Source organism: Brassica napus, chromosome C7, assembly GCF_020379485.1.
Source record: "Brassica napus cultivar Da-Ae chromosome C7, Da-Ae, whole genome shotgun sequence".
In the NCBI taxonomy this organism is placed as follows: Eukaryota; Viridiplantae; Streptophyta; class Magnoliopsida; order Brassicales; family Brassicaceae; genus Brassica; species Brassica napus.
This window is the reverse complement of record NC_063450.1, coordinates 42,084,214-42,100,060: the sequence shown is the minus strand read 5'-3', so window position 1 is coordinate 42,100,060 and position 15,847 is coordinate 42,084,214. Positions and strand designations below refer to the sequence as shown.

Sequence of the window (15,847 nt, the reverse complement as noted above, 5' to 3'; positions counted from 1 at the left end):
GTTTTACTGGTTTGGCCGAAAAATGTGTTTTTATGGAAATGTGCGTTTTACATTTTTTTGCGGAAAACGTATCTTGCGGTTTTGGCAGGAAAGTGTATTTTTCAGTTTTTGCGAGAAAACGCATTTTTTGGTTATAGCAGAAAAATGTATATACAAAAAATTAGATTTTACGGTTTGAAAATATTATTTTGATTTTTAAAAAGTCATTTTTGTCATTTATCATTTTAGACTGAACTAGATGCATTTGCATCCAGATGCACCATCAAGACTCACCTTCATTTGGACGAGAATTTGAGAAGAATTTTTAAAAATTTAGTTGAGTGATCCATCTGAATGTAGCATTATAATACACAAAACGAATATCAATTTGCATCTTCACCCAGATGGATCACATGGGTGAGCAAACGAACGGGACTTATTATATTCTCTTGACCAAAGTTGTAAAAGGAATGAACTCTTGTAGCTGCCTCAAAGGAAAGTTGTTTCAAATGAATTTCGTGAAACTAGAGAAGATGCTCAAACTGTATTACGTGTTACGACATTCTTAATCCTCTTGTTAAAATTAATTGTAATGTGACAATTGATGCACATGCAGACCAAGCTGCCGAATCTTTACCAATGAAATGGTGATGATGTATACGCTTCCGGAAACTACTAGTTAAAGACCGATGTGATGATTCTGATTCAGATTCAGTTCAGATGTTTATGTATGATTGATGGCAATTTTTTTTTTGGTAACCATGGTAAGACTTTATTACCATTTTCGATTTTTGACAGAAGTTTTTTGTTTTAAAAGGAATTTTCACAGAAGTTAAAAACAAATAAAAGAAAAAATATAAAATACCAAAGCAAAGAAAAGCAAACACTCCGAGCAAAGACCTAAGATCAACAATGGTTTTTGTTTCTTGGAAGTGATTCCTAAAGCGTTAGAAATTGTGAAGAAGGTTATGAGCAAGGAGAAAGTGATAAGGATTTGATGAATACCATATCCTCTACTTAGATTTTAGAGCATTTTTAATTCTACTACATTTTTACTCATTTGCTACTATTATTCTATTTATAGAGTAATGATTTTATTTTTTACTTATTACTCTATTTTTAATAAAAAATGTAGATAGAACTTAGAGTGAAAAGCAACACTATTATAGAGTTACTGCATTAAAAAAACACAAAATCGAGCAAAAAAATTGAGATGCTTTTGAGCCAGGTCATAAGAGACATTGTCGCATATACGAGCTATGGTTCATCTTCGTTACTATCTCTCAATCATTGCGAGTTTAGATTTCTATAATTTCAACTTCGAAGTATGTTGTTACGTGTAAATAATTGGTCATTAAGAAAGGTTGTGGTTGAACTCGGTCTCCGCGCATTAACCACATCCTACTAAACCAAACCAATTTCAAATTCAAACTACGTCACATTTCACAAACAATGATCTCTAGAAATTATTGTTCTAAGAAATCTCCAATATATTAATTGAGAAACATTACAACTTCTTTTTGTATCCACGTGTCACCAATAAGATGATTTTTAGAATCATTAGAAAAATAGGTTGGTCCATCTAATTATATAATAAACTTTATATTAAACTAACCATAAATTCATTATTAATGTTTTTTTATTATTTTCTTAAATAAAAGTTATGGAATTTCCTAATATGTCTAAAGGATATATGACAATTAATGATTTTGAATAATAAAGATTTGATAAAAATTAATGTATCTTCTATCATATTTGTTTAATTTTAATCTATTAAAATAAATTAAACAACCACATTAACCATATAATAAAAATTTAGATTTTTCTTTATATGTTATATTTTAATTTTTTAAAAATGAATATAAATTACGAAAACTGTTACAAGATACAAATGATTATTAAATAATATAAGTAAAATTTAATTTAATTATTAAAAGAAATATATATATATATATATATATATATATATATATATATCGTTTTAAATTAAACTATATACCATATAAAATACATAAATATTTTAATTTCAAAATTTACTTTGAACAATTTCTTTTGATAAAAACTTTGAACAAACATTGACAACTTAATTTTTTAAAAATTAAAAATTAATATACTATTAATCCACAATGAAATTTTTGTTATCGTTAATTTAAAGTTTTTGCTATAAAATATACAAATGATAAAAAAACATATGAGTAAAAAGCATCATTTAATAGACATTAATATTAAAAATATACTATATACGTTATTTAAATTTAATTATATATCGTATCAAATAGAAAAAAAATTGTTTGGATTCATAAAATTTATATGTTCGCACCGATTTAGTTACTGAATTTTTAGTTATTCAATATATATTTATTATTTCATAATATGTAAAAAACATATAATATCTAAAATAATTTATATCTAATGTTCATCCCGCGCAAGGCGCGGATCTTAACCTAGTAACATACTAAAATAAAACAAAAAATATTTAAAATAGTGTTAACCGTATAAAACATACATATGTCAGCTGAAAATAATATTAGCTGGCAGTAAAAAATGTTAGACGTCTAAATGAATCAGTGTCACCAAAGCTTGTTTTGTGGACTGCTAATTTTATATTTGCATTGCTAACACATTATTTTTCATGTATTTTAATAAGTTTTTTAGATGGTGAAGTAATACTAGAGATGGATAATATTGGTATTGCCGTGTAATGTTTAATAAACTAGCCGGTAAACAAATTTAATGTTACTGATAGTTATCTGCTATTCAAGCCTAAATTATTAACATGAGGAAGTAACAAATAAAACAATTCTTGAATCAGAGCCAAACAACAAAATACTAAATTGATTGAAGCATTTGTAGTTTTGTACAATCTCGTTGCATTGTTGATTAACCGTTATTGTATCTTAACACCAAGATTATAAACCTTTATCAGCCAGAGCAATTTAATAAGTGGAAACAAAGATGTAAAACAATAAAAGAAAGTCACATTCTCTTTCTTCACTTTTTCTTCGTACTCATTTTTATCAAACCTCATCCTATCAAGAAAACAGAAGAGAGAGAATAAATGATTCATCAATCACTTAACTTATAATAAAAAGAATTAAGATTTAGAAATAAAAGTTGACGAATTATACCAAATCAACGATGGTGAATCTAGTCTTCTTCTATTCTTATATAGCTTCTTCTAACAGCCCGTAAATTTCACAAATCAAAGTGATTCAATCACCAGTCCGAAAAAGGATGATGATTTTTATCGTCACCAAAGGCTTTACCTGCTGCTCTCCATTATTAAGATCACCGAGGCATGATTTCATAAGTTGTTTTAGTGGAGAAACAAAGGAAAAAGGATAAAGCAAGTTGTTGCTAAAAAAAAAAAAAAAGGATAAAGAAAGCATACCCACCAAGATAGATGAAAATGAAAATATTTAAAAGATATTGCGGTGAATAAAATCTTGGTAAATAGTATCAAACTAAAAGATATGAGTGATATAAAGTTTAACAGCTAAAAGGCAATAGGGTCAATAAAGTTTATGCACAGTTTGTAATATGCACAGTTTGTAATAGTCAGTTTGTAATAGTGTAAATTGGTATTTAGCTAAATAGAATAAAATTCTCCTACCCCGCCCCTGTTCTTCTGCTTCTTCCTGGCTAGCGCCCCTCTCTAACCTCTCTCTAACCCCTCTCTAACCCCTCTCTCTCTCTCAAACTCGCCAGTCCTATCGATTCTCCAGGCATGTTCCTCTTGTTAACCCTTCTCCCGTAGATTCATTTCCAGTACGCAAAGTTCTCTAATTTTTCCTACCCTAATCGCTTTGGCTCGTTCATAGGAAGAGCTTTAACCTTTACAATCAATCTTCCTCTTACCAGGTTTGGTGGGAACTCCAGTACAAGTTCAAAAGCCGAGCGAGATGCCGGTCTCTCTTAAGCAGAATATGAATGTTGAGATCCGTGAGATGATCAATAGGGATCCATGGTACGCTTTCTGTTTATGGTTTTGACCTAGCGGGATGCCGATCTCCCTTAAACGGGATATGAATGTTTAGATCTGTGACATGATCGATAGGGATCTCTCTTTTGTGTGTTTCAGGTCATTGAAACAACCAATACACTTTTGGGAATCATCTTTGCTCTTGTGGCTTTCATCTGTGTTCTCGAGTTTTTCGTCATTCCATCCCAAGATCACCTGTCTACTAACCTGAGATTCTTAGTTTCTGGAGCATGTCTACTCACCTGGGCTTCTACACTCAGCAGATCATTTGCATTCTACTTTATATGTTCCCATTTATATGGTCTGTTCATGGCTAGCTTTCTTCTTTTCTATCAGGTTTAGTATATATTTTCTTGTTTTAACTGTGCATTTTGGCTAGAATTTGTTTTGATAATTGATTTTTTTTATTGTGTGTACGCAGGTAGTGAAGCGACTACCAAAGAAATTGAGCTCTTCTGCAGTGTTCCTGTACTCAACCCTGGTAAAAAATTTCTGTGTTTCTTTTATTGTCTCTCTCATTATCTAAATCACTGAGTCTTTTTCACAAGTTCTTTTCTTTCTTTATTTTTTGTCAGATTGGTCTTACTGTTGTCAGTCTTCCCTACATACCCGGTTGGTTTGAAGTTATCCGAGAAACATATGCAATTACACGCAAATTTAGGAATGTTGTAAGTTGAATTACATTTACTTTGGCTACTGATGTAGTTTTGTGGTATGCTAAGCTCGTATGGTTTTGCAGGGCGAGCTGGCTATGGTGATTAATATACGATTCTTTGAAACACAGTTTGGATTGATTGCTATCAATTCAGAGCTCCTCTTGGCTTACGATGGGTCTATTGACATAGGCATATCTCGTGTCATGTCTTGGTTCATTCGGATTTGGGCTACGGTTTTGATTATTCAGGTATGAATAATTAAGAATAATAGGTCCTTTGTTTTTGCTTTGATTAAGAATAATTGAAAGTCATCTTGTTTGAACAACATTGTTGTCTCCAGAGCTCAGAAGATACTCGCCTTGCTGTAGGAGCGTTGGTATGTGTACTTGTTGTCTCACCTTTACTGAGGATGATCACCAGATTAATTTTCCCAGATCGCGGGTAAGTGACAGTCAGTTGATCACGTATCTAATAAGCTATATTCCCTGATATATCACAGATGCAAATGACTTAATTTTTTTTCTTGTGCAGGACTCTGATGGCCAAACTACTAATCATGAGGGATGCAATTAGAGATGCTGTAGGACCATTTGTCTGGTGTTTAATCATCGTACAGATTTACTCTCATAGATGTTGGTTACTAATTATTAGTCATTGAACCTTAATGTGCTTGAAATGAAACATAAAACTTAATGTGGTTGTTCAATGATTTTTTCAGTAAAGGAGGGATTTGTAAGAAGCTATGGAAAATCGGTACGAAAGAAGATGAAGATGAAGATGAAGAAGAGACTAGAAACATCTGTTACTGTTGGTGAAAGTCATACTCTTGTCTCGCATTTTCCTACTCCCCCTAGGATCAAATTCTCCAGTGGCAAGGTATGCAAGTCTTAAAAGAACGCCGTTTCTGTTAGTTCGTTGTTTGCTTGTGCATCTACCGGTTATAGTATGTGGATGTGTGTATATCTACAGCTTTAGTATTTGTTGCTTTATGATTTATGATCAAGTAGATTGAACAGGTATATGACCCTTTTGTTCCTAATAGCTATCCAAGTGGCTCTGTGCTTACTGTTCTTTTAGTTGTTTTGATTATTGAAGAGAATTGGTTCAAACCACAGTACCACCAGTTTTCCTCATCGTTATGGGAACACTGTCTGGTTCACCCTTGGTTCTTGCCTTCTGAAATATGATTAGCAAGTCACTAGTTCACTCTCTCTAGTCGTTGGACGTACTTTTTATATGCTTCACCCCTCATTTTATGCCTTGCTACAACTCTTACTCGCTAGATGTGTAACTTGAGATTATTTTTCTTTAATAGATTCACGTTTCCCATACTTCTTTCATTCTACTTCATCTTTTCATGCTTATGGTGGCAGGGGCCAGGACCTGATGCACGTGTAGTCTACATAGCTGGTGCGTTTGATCTTTTCCATGCTGGCCATGTTGAGGTATTGTATTAAATTCCAAGTCATTATGCTCAGTATGTTATTCATTTCAAGACTGAGTTTGTATTTCTTTTGTCGACATATCTGAGCGCTAACCTATAAATCAGATACATATGGATGCTTATCATATATGTTTGTCGACTAGTGCAACTAGAATGGCATAAATAATATTGAGCGACCATATTTATTCTGCTAATGTGAACTCTTGTTCTTGATTTATTCAATTTTGTACAGATTCTCAGGCGTGCTAGAGAGCTTGGCGACTTTCTTCTTGTTGGAATACATAATGACCAGACCGTGAGGTAGTCATAAAACTCAAATCATCATCCAAAAAAAAAAAAAGTCTTGGTTGTGTTGAGAAGTTTAGATTTGCATCTTTGCTTAAAATCGTTATTATTGCTGTGCAGTGCTAAAAGAGGAGGGCACCCCCCAATCATGAGTATGCAGGAAAGGAGCTTAAGTGTTGGGGCATGCCGCTATGTAGATGAGGTGATATTTGGTGCTCCATGGGAAGTGTCAAAAAATACGGTGAGCTTCTCTGCTCTCTAATTAATAATATACCCAAATGGCTTTTAGTTTTAACAATGATTTGGGTATTGCAGATCACGATCTTTGGCATATCATTGGTGGTTCATGGGACAGTAGCCGAGAGCGACAATTTTCAAAGGGTAAAACTAGATTCAGATATGAGCAAGTGTATATAGAGACAATAGAGCTGCGTTTTCTAAGAATATGGTTGATGATTTGACAGAAGGAAGAGAATCCGTATGCAGTACCAATTAGCATGGGCATATTCCAAATCCTAGAAAGCCCTCTTGATATCACAACTTCCACCATAATGGGGAGGATTGTAGCGAACCATGAAGCTTATCAGGCAAGTTGCTATTCTTCTTATTGTTGGTATACTTCACCAATGTCTGACACAAAATCTTTCGTATTGTATAGAAACGTAATTTGAAAAAGGAAGCTAGTGATGACGAGCAGATGGAAAAGGAAGCTAGTGATGACAAGCAGGCTTTGCGACGGGGGACTGACAGGGCCGGCTCATTGGGGGGGGGGGACAAGCTGTGCGACCGCCACGGGCCCAATTAAGCATGTGTCCCCTGTATAATACTAATTAAGGGGCCCAATTTTTTATAAATCTATATTTTTATATATAAAAAATTATAAATATAATAAATAAAATTGAAAAGGGCCTAAAATTATTTGATATGTATATAGTTTTATTTTCATTACAAAATATACAAAATATTACTGATTAAATTTTAAAAATATTTTAAACATTATCTGTATATAAATTTTAGAGCGTAAAATTTTTTTTTCTTGCCCTAGGACCCCTCTAACAGTGTTGAGCCGGCCCTGGAGACCGATAAGAATCAAAATCTGTAAAGCTTAGAGCTTTGGATGCAGTTTCTATTTAGGATGTTTCTGGATGAGACTACATTCTACATACGACATTTCTGATCTCTAGTTTAAAGTTTACATAAAGAGAGGCAATTGATGGTTTTAGCACCCAATAGCCTTTCTTTTAGTTTCTTTCACTTTTGGGATGTTTCATCAGTTAGAGCATCATTATCGGGGTTTGTTTAGGAGGTTTCTTAAATTATTTGTGATTTTAAAAAAAAAATATTACCTTTTAGCAGAAGAACCGTCGCTTAATTAAGGGGAGGAAGAGACTGTCTCTTATGGGACACTCGTCCTTCTCTCTCTCATGTCTCCTCTGTTCTTCTTGGCCGGTGTGAATCATCGCCGGTATCATCAATCCTCAATTTCATTTTACTATCTCTGTACTGAGCTTGCGTTCCTTTTGGTATAGATTTGAAACGCAAGAGAAGTTGATCATCGTCGGAACCATTCACAACAAGCCCAAACCAGACCATGTGAGTTGATTTCGTCTCTCCTTCCTCTGTAATTCTCAGATTTTGAATGATGAATCTGATTCTCTTCTGCAGCGATTAATTCTCAGATTTTGAATGATGAGATCTAACAAAAAGATCTCTTCTTTCTTCGTTATAATTAAGGCCCACATGCTACGTCTTGGTAACGCTTCTCTAGCTTCAGCTTCCCACTCCGGTCAGATTCAGCGAGGTGGAGCTTGTACTCCCGACGGATATCCAGAAGATGGCCTCGTATGTTTTCAACAACAACTACTTGAAGAATGGACTCGCTGACGAGGCTTGTAGTTTCAACAACAACGCTGCTCTCACTTCCATCAATCCCAGTAAGTAAAGGTCTTTTTTTGGTTAAAATTTGAGACTTTGGAATCATCATTCAGTGTGTGTGTGTTTTCAGGTCAAGGAACTTGTAGATACCATTCAAGGTACAGCGTTTGAGTGATGTTTCATACTGCTTTGTAAATCAATAGGAATTTTCCTTTGTGTTGATTTGAATTATTTGAAGTTTCCTTTTTTTTTTATTATGTTCATCGATTTCTTTAGAATGAGCAAATATTGTTTTGAGTATGAGTGAAGTTAGTAATAGGTTTGGTTCTTGGATTGTTTGCTGCTTTGTTCTCAGATAATTCACATATTTGTTTTATTTGTTCTGTATTCTTGCGTAACTTAACCAATATACTTTGTAAACACTCATGGATGTTGCAGTAAGAGAGTGATCAGCAATGGTCGAGTTGTGGATGACAACTTCAATGGGTGCAGAACAAGCAGATATGAGCCGTGGCTGACGGGTTTCCAGCAGATATGAGCCGTGGCTGACGGGTTTCCAGCAGCTGTATCTTGTTGGTCTTTTCACAAACTCAGAACCAAGAAGAGGTCAATTGGTAAGTGACAAACACATCTTGATGAGACCGAAGAAGCTTTCTTAATATTCATATTTTTTTTGACAAGCATGAACTAGATAGGTGTTGTTTCATGGTAGAGCTTATCAATGTAGGTTGTTAAGGGATCCTAAAAGGATTTTTGGGATAATGATGCTTTTAACTAAGTCTCTTAAATTCACTTTTCCTACTTAAAAGTATTAAAGAATAACTAAGAACCCCTAAAATGGGTATATGGGATAATGATGCTCTTATGTTTTCTAAGTTTCGTTTTTGCGTACTCATGTTATATCACTCACTGGTATCGCAGTTAACTAGCTTCTTTGTGACTTGCTCAAAGCATCCCATTGCACAAATTTCTTAACAAACAAGGATTAGAGAGACTTGAAGCAGTAAGCATGTTTGTTTTCTTGATAAGGTAGGAGGAATGAGCCTCTTTCTTACTAACCCGGTTATTAGCATATTCCTAACTTAGTTCCAGTTAGTAAAATTATAATAGTATGGCATTGAAATTGTCGTATATGATGATTAATTTCACATACCAAGAAAGTCAAATAAAAATAAAAATAAAAATCATTTTTTAAAATATAGATGACGTGGCAATTGAGAATTTTATGAAGAGAGGCACCGCGCGCATGTCTTTTCAATTTGTATCACTGTTTTAAAAAATGTCAGGCGAAGACTTCTGATTCTATCATCCTCAACGTCGACGGAGACGATAACAAATCAGCTATATTCGGCAAACACGACCTCGGAAAGCTTCTAGGCAGTGGCGCGTTCGCCAAAGTCTACCAAGCGGAGGATCTTCACAACGACCGCGAAAGCGTCGCGATCAAAGTCGTCCAGAAGAAGCGTCTAAAAGACGGACTCACGGCGCAAGTCAAGAGAGAGATCTCCGTCATGTGCGGCCTCCGCCACCCTCACATCGTCCTCCTCTCCGAAGTCCTCGACACCAAGACGAAGAAGATCTTCGTCATGGAGCTCGCCAAGGGCGGCGAGCTGTTCCCCCGAGTCTCGAGCAACCGTTTCACTGAAGGTCTCAGCCGGAAATATTTCCGGCAATTGATCTCCGCCGTAAGGTACTGCCACGCGAGGGGGAGTTTACCACAGTGATCTCAAACCGGAGAATCTCCTCCTCGACGAGAATCGAGATCTGAAGGTTTCCGATTTTGGTCTCAGCGCGATGGAGGAGCAGATCAAATCCGACGGGATGCTACATACTCTATGTGGGACCCCCTGCTTACGTGGCACCCGAGCTTTTAACGAAGAAAGGATACGACGGATATATGGTCATGCGGCGTCGCTTTGTTTCTTCTCAACGCAGGCTACTCACCGTTTCGAGATTCAAACATCTCGGGACTCTACCGGAGAATCCGAACGGCTCAATACACCATGCCGGAGTGGACTTCTCCGGAGCTAATGAATCTTCGGAGAAACGGATCACCGTGGAGGAGATTCTGAAGGATCCCTGGTTCAACCACAGAGTGGATCCGAGCGAGATCGTCGGGGTTCAAATCTTGGTTCGAAAAAGCGAGAGTTTTTGTCGCCATGGCGCTAAGGCGCCCAAGGCGATGCCCTCAACGCTTAGGGACACCCTTGCCAGGCGAGGTACATAGATCCCTAGCTTTTCTCGCTTCTTCCTCGCTTTTGCAATATCCATAGAGCGCTAAAAGCGGCGTTTAGTTGTGCCTACACAAAAAAAGAAGATTTGCTTAAAAATGTACACTTAACAAAACGGTTTTGTCAGAATATTTAGTATATCTAAAAGTATATACTCTTCCCACGTATTAGGCGTGTAGAGGAGGGTATCCACAACCCCACTAACCTAGGATGCAATCCCACTAACCCTAATGTCTCCTATATAAGAACCATACAAACCTGAAAGTAAAACTCATTAGCTTTTCTTCTCTACAACTTACGGCAGTAGCTTATCATTTGCAAGGTTTTATGATCTTTTCTTGTTTATATCATAGTTTCTTCTCCATATGTTAGTAGTTTTTCATTAATATAAGCCTTGTTTGTTGATCATGTCGACTCTGTTTATATCAGTAGCTTCTTTTAAATGTTAGTTTGTCTCGTGTATTGTTTATAGTCAATAGCTTATTCTCTTTCCATGTTTTTCTATGTTGTAGTTGTTATCATGTCTGACGCTGGAGCTGGATCATCTCATGGAGGGTCTCAAGGAGGAGGAGGGTCTCAGGGAGAAGGACAACAAGTGGATCCGGGAAGGAAGTATGGAACCATTGTTAACAATAACGCCAACCACTGGAAGTGTATCTTCTGCTACAAGGTTTTAACTGCTGGGGTTTCACGATTGAAACATCTTGTTGGCGGGTACAAGAATGCAAAGAAGTGTCCAATCTGTCCAGAACATGTTAGGGTTGAGCTGCAGACCTACATGGCCAGAAAAGTTGAAGAAAGAGTAGCTCTATCAATGCAGTACCAACCCGTGGTGAATGAAGATGATGTGGAGGACTTGGATGGTGATGATGAGCCAATGCGAAAGGCTACCAAGAGGAAGCACCGTGGTCCTTTGGACAAGTTTGTGATGTCTACGCCTCCAGACATCTTGAAAGGCAGAAAGGATAGGAAAGGGGTGTTTGGAGCTTGTGACAAGGACTTAAGAGACAAGGTGTGTGGCGCCATAGCAAGGTGGTTCTTCGATGCTGGGCTTCCTTTCAATGCTGTCTCTCATGACAGTTTCAAGGAGATGACAAAGCTTATTGGGCAGTATGGTATGGGGTTAAAGCCTCCTTCTCAGTATGAGCTCCGGTTCCCTTTACTTCAAAGGGACGTCGCCAATGTTCAAGCACTGCTGGCTCCTAACAGGGAAGAGTGGGCAGTGAAAGGATGCTCAATCATGTCTGATGGGTGGCGTGATTCTGTGGTGCAGAAAGACATCGTCAACTTTCTGGTTAACTCACCAAAAGGTTCTGTGTTCATCAGGTCCAAAGAGGTTTCTGAAGTGGTGAAAGATGCTACAATGCTGTTCAAGCTACTTGATGATATGGTTGAAGAAGTTGGTGAGAAGAACGTGGTTCAGGTTGTAACTGATAACGCCTCAAACTACGTCAAGGCTGGAAAACTTCTTGAAGCAAAACGCCCACATCTCTTTTGGACTCCATGTGCTGCGCATTGTCTTGATTTGATGCTGGAGGACATTGGAAAGATAGCTGCGGTGAAGACTGCAATGAAGAAGTGCATGTTTATTAATGCGTACATCTACTGCCGTGTTTCTCTTGTGAACATGATGAGAAGGTTCACAGATCAGAGGAACTTGCATCGACCGGCTGTAACGAGATTCGCCACTTCCTTCATCACCATGACCTAGTTTCACCTTCAGCAAGCTAATTTGAAGAAGATGGTGACTTCAGAGGAATGGGAAAAATCAAAATGGCCCAAGGAAGCAGGAGCAAGGAAGCTGAAGCAGTATATCCTTCAAGAAGGGTTCTGGAGAAACATAGCTTATGCTCTGAAGCTAACTTCTCCATTGGTGAAGGTGCTACGGATGGTTGATGGCGAGAAGAAACCACCAATGGGGTACATTTATGCTGCTATGGATAGAGCAAAAGAAACTATTGCTAAGAGTTTCAAGTTGAAGAAGGTGAAGTATGAGAAGGTTTTTGAGATGATTGACAGACGCTGGGACTGTCAGCTACATCAACCACTTCACGCAGCAGGTTATTTCCTCAATCCAGCTGTTCATTATGCTCATCCTGCGGATGTTTGTTGTGAGGAAGTGGAGCGTGGATTGTATAGCTGCATCACAAAGCTGGTCCGAGATCCTATTGTGCAAGACAAGATCATGGTGGAGCTTGAAGTTTTTAAGAATGCAAGTGGGCTCTTTGGTCTTCCCATGGCGATTAGGCAAAGAGAGATTAAGTCACCGGGTAACAACTCTCTGTTTTAAGCTTTGTATCGTTTCATATATGGTTCAAGTGTTTAAGAATGCTAACTTATTTTTTTAAATGTTTTAATAGCTGATTGGTGGTCAAGCTACGGAAGCTCAGCTCCTAATCTCAGAGATTTTGCTGTCAAGGTCCTTAGTCTAACATGCAGTGCAAGTGGCTGTGAAAGAAACTGGAGTGTGTTTCAACATGTAAGTTTGTTATAATCTCTAAATTTAAATTGAACTTAATGCTATTCATATGTTTGACTAAGTTCTGTTGGAAACAGCTTCATACCAAGAAAAGAAACAGATTAGCTCAAAGCCGATTGAATGACATGGTGTTTGTCAAGTACAATCGTGCTTTGCAGCGTAGGATGAAAAGAAATGATGCAAAGGATCCAATTCTTTTGGAGGAAATAGATGATAGCAACGAGTGGTTGATGGGGAAGATGGATGGAAACTCCTCCAATGATGAAGATGATGCTTTCGTCCATGATGATGAGGACCTGACTTGGACTTTGGTGAGTGAAGCAGCCGGAGCTGAAGAACCAAGCTATGGTACTAGAGGAGCGAAGACTCCTCATTCAGCTTAAGAACAACAAAGGGAAAGGAATAGCTACTTCTTCAACTCAGAGCAAGCGCTATGGTACATCAGCTCCTCATTTGGAATTGGTTGATGAAGATGATGACGTCGGAGAGGAGTTAGGAAAGGAAGATGGTAGCTTCTGGAAGGATTTGGAATTGGAGTATGAAGAGAGTGGTTCTGAATCTGAGTAGAGATTCTACTTGGATTGGTGTTTTTATTTGCTTTTGATTTGGTGTTTTATTTGCTTTTGAATTTGGTGTTTGCATTTGGTATTTTCAGTGTTTTGCTATTTGAACCTTTCTGTTTTATTATATGAAGTTGGTGTTTTTTATTTCTTACTTGTTTTTCTTAAGTTTTACGTAATATACTAATATATATATAAAAAAGTGGTTTTGCAGGTTACCTTGTTCTGTTGCAGGTATCGCTTTGTACCGCCATGGCGCTAGGCGCTAAGCTCCCACCTCCTCGCTTCTTGTCGCCACCCGCAATTTCGAACCAAGGTTCAAATTGATGATTACGATCTAGAGGAAAGCGGGAAGAAACTAAACGCGTTCGAGTTGATCGCGTCGTCGTCCACCGCGAATCTCGCAGGTTTGTTCGGGAATTTTGTGACGCCGGATCATTGCGATCAGTTCGTCTCCGACGAGAGCCCGGCGGAGATTATGCGTAAGGTTGTGGAGGTTGCTAGGCAGTTGAATCTGAGGATTGCGAAGAAGAAGGAGAGAGCGGTGAAGCTGAAAGGGTCGCAGGGAGTGGCGAACATCGTTGTGAAGATTCGCAGATTAACGGATGAGTTGGTGATGAAGAACAAGCAAAGAGACGTGGGCTTAGCTTGGGCCGATGAGCTCAGGCGAAAGCTACGTCGTATCATTAACCAACCGGTTAATTGGGGTCCGTAAAATTGTTTCAACACTAAAACCAATTTTATTCGGAATTTTCAAATGAACAATACAACCGGTTTAATTGAGGATTCGAGAAGCACTATAGTGAACCAGTTCGGCTTACAGTGGAGCAGAGAGAGTAATGGGAAGATTGGCCTCTCTGTATATAAAAATCAAGAAAAAAGAAAAAAATTGAAGAATACTAACCGGAATTCCATTTTTTTGTTTCTCTTTTCTTTACAGAGTATACTTTTAACATGATACAAAATTATTTGCTACATTTCTTTGGAGAGAATTTTAATAAGACTGATATTTACGTGTATGTGTGATCTATGTGTGTTTTGCAAACTTGTGCTTTTGTTTTTGGTAATGAACATGCCAACCGTTTGTAATGTTTAAGATTCTGATAATCTGATTTATATTTTTTGATTATATTTGGGAATCGGAAGAAGCATTGTGTATGTTATATGTTTTCTTTTTTTGTATCATTGTGTATGTTATATGTATATTACTGTTTTCAAGCTATGCAAGTTTCTTTGCGACATTAAACTATCTAACAAAAGTATTGTCATATATGCTTACGAAACACAAGATTAGTGGTAATATGCATAGTAAATTACTTTAACAAAACAATACATTGCGTGTAAAATGTCAATTCTTTTATGTGTGCATATAGGGGAAAAACAGCCAATTCATACATAACGGAGGACTGCGGTCTAGATCAGTACATGCACTTGGACTCTGTGCTAAAACATACACTAACATCTAATATATTCAAATTTCATATATGAACAACAAAATTTAGGTCTTTTCATACTTTGACATCCGTTACTCAAACGTTTATGGTGGAGTTAACAGATTACTTACATGTCATTTAGACATTAACACGCGGTTTTCTATTTAAAATAGTCAACGTAGATACATAATAGTTCATGTAATCTTCAACCATCAATACAAGCGTGGTCTAGTGGTTGTGTTATGGTTTCCATTCAAGCATATCTGGGTTCGTTTTGTGCCTGGCCCTTAATTTTCAACATTAATTATATCATCTTCTTCATCTAACAGCCATTAGGGTTTTCTGCAAAAAAACAAAACGTGGCCGCCATTTTGACAAAATCTTCATTTTTTTTTGTTTTTAAACAGCGTTTTGACATACAAACTTGTTTTATTTGTTTTTTCATAAAAAAAACTTAGAGAAAGCTACAAAAGTACCAGCAGGGCTCATTTGGTTGTTACATAAGCAAAATCCAATGAATGCCTCTCTCAAATCTTCTCGCGGTGACCTGAAAGATTCGCCGGCGTAACACACGTTGCCGAGTTCCTCTTCAAAACGGAGAAGCTGCAACAGATACAATTTTTTTTACAACGCAACAAAAACAATTCAAACTTGTAAATCTACGAGTTTGTATGTCAAAACACTGTTTAAAAGTAAAATTAAATGAAGATTTTGTGAAAAATATCAATGGCGGCCGCGTTTTGTTTTTGCAGAAAACTAATGGCTTTTAGATGAAAAAGATGATATAATTACGAAAATACCATTCATTAGACAAATGTTGAAAAATGAGGGGTCAGGCGTACATCGAACCCATATCCACATGATCGAAAACAATAACACAACCACTAGACCACGCTTATATTAATTGTTGATGATTACATTAA

The 15,847-nt window shown here is 36.9% G+C and overlaps 1 protein-coding gene, 1 long non-coding RNA gene and 1 pseudogene across 14 annotated transcripts; 2 read left to right on the top strand and 1 right to left on the bottom strand.

The window, feature by feature from the left end:
• The first annotated feature begins 3,620 nt into the window (after positions 1-3,620).
• LOC106348776 lies at positions 3,621-14,639 on the top strand. Of its 13 annotated transcripts, none has more exons than XM_048761885.1 (19): positions 3,664-3,704; positions 3,841-3,946; positions 4,061-4,297; positions 4,383-4,442; positions 4,537-4,629; positions 4,701-4,865; positions 4,958-5,058; positions 5,149-5,249; positions 5,336-5,493; positions 5,991-6,062; positions 6,294-6,361; positions 6,467-6,587; positions 6,662-6,727; positions 6,811-6,933; positions 7,005-7,164; positions 7,876-7,939; positions 8,026-8,280; positions 8,352-8,379; positions 8,660-8,999. In XM_048761885.1, exons 2-15 carry the CDS (start codon positions 3,944-3,946, stop codon positions 7,149-7,151), a joined length of 1,515 nt encoding a protein of 504 aa, XP_048617842.1. In that variant the 5' UTR covers positions 3,664-3,704; positions 3,841-3,943; the 3' UTR covers positions 7,152-7,164; positions 7,876-7,939; positions 8,026-8,280; positions 8,352-8,379; positions 8,660-8,999. The 13 variants fall into 13 exon arrangements, with proteins under 13 accessions (XP_048617845.1, XP_048617842.1, XP_048617843.1 ...); XM_048761886.1 differs by having other exon boundaries at positions 3,664-3,747; XM_048761882.1 differs by lacking the exons at positions 3,664-3,704; positions 3,841-3,946 and adding exons at positions 9,143-9,250; positions 13,706-14,639 and having other exon boundaries at positions 4,067-4,297; positions 8,660-8,835.
• LOC125589596 lies at positions 8,898-13,916 on the bottom strand. The gene is made up of 2 exons (XR_007325768.1): positions 13,711-13,916; positions 8,898-10,521 (listed from the first exon to the last, which is right to left on the bottom strand). It is a non-coding gene; the product is annotated as an uncharacterized LOC125589596 (long non-coding RNA).
• Positions 10,119-13,638, top strand: LOC106442855 (annotated as a pseudogene).
• Positions 14,640-15,847: the final 1,208 nt, after the last annotated feature.

What these genes read in the sequence shown, in the direction of transcription:
- LOC106348776 (XM_048761885.1), top strand. An exon ending in TTAATTTTCCCAGATCGCGG is followed by an intron (nt 5,059 to 5,148) that starts GTAAGTGACAGT and finishes TTTCTTGTGCAG; the next exon opens with GACTCTGATGGCCAAACTAC. An exon ending in ACAGATTTACTCTCATAGAT is followed by an intron (nt 5,250 to 5,335) that starts GTTGGTTACTAA and finishes TGATTTTTTCAG; the next exon opens with TAAAGGAGGGATTTGTAAGA.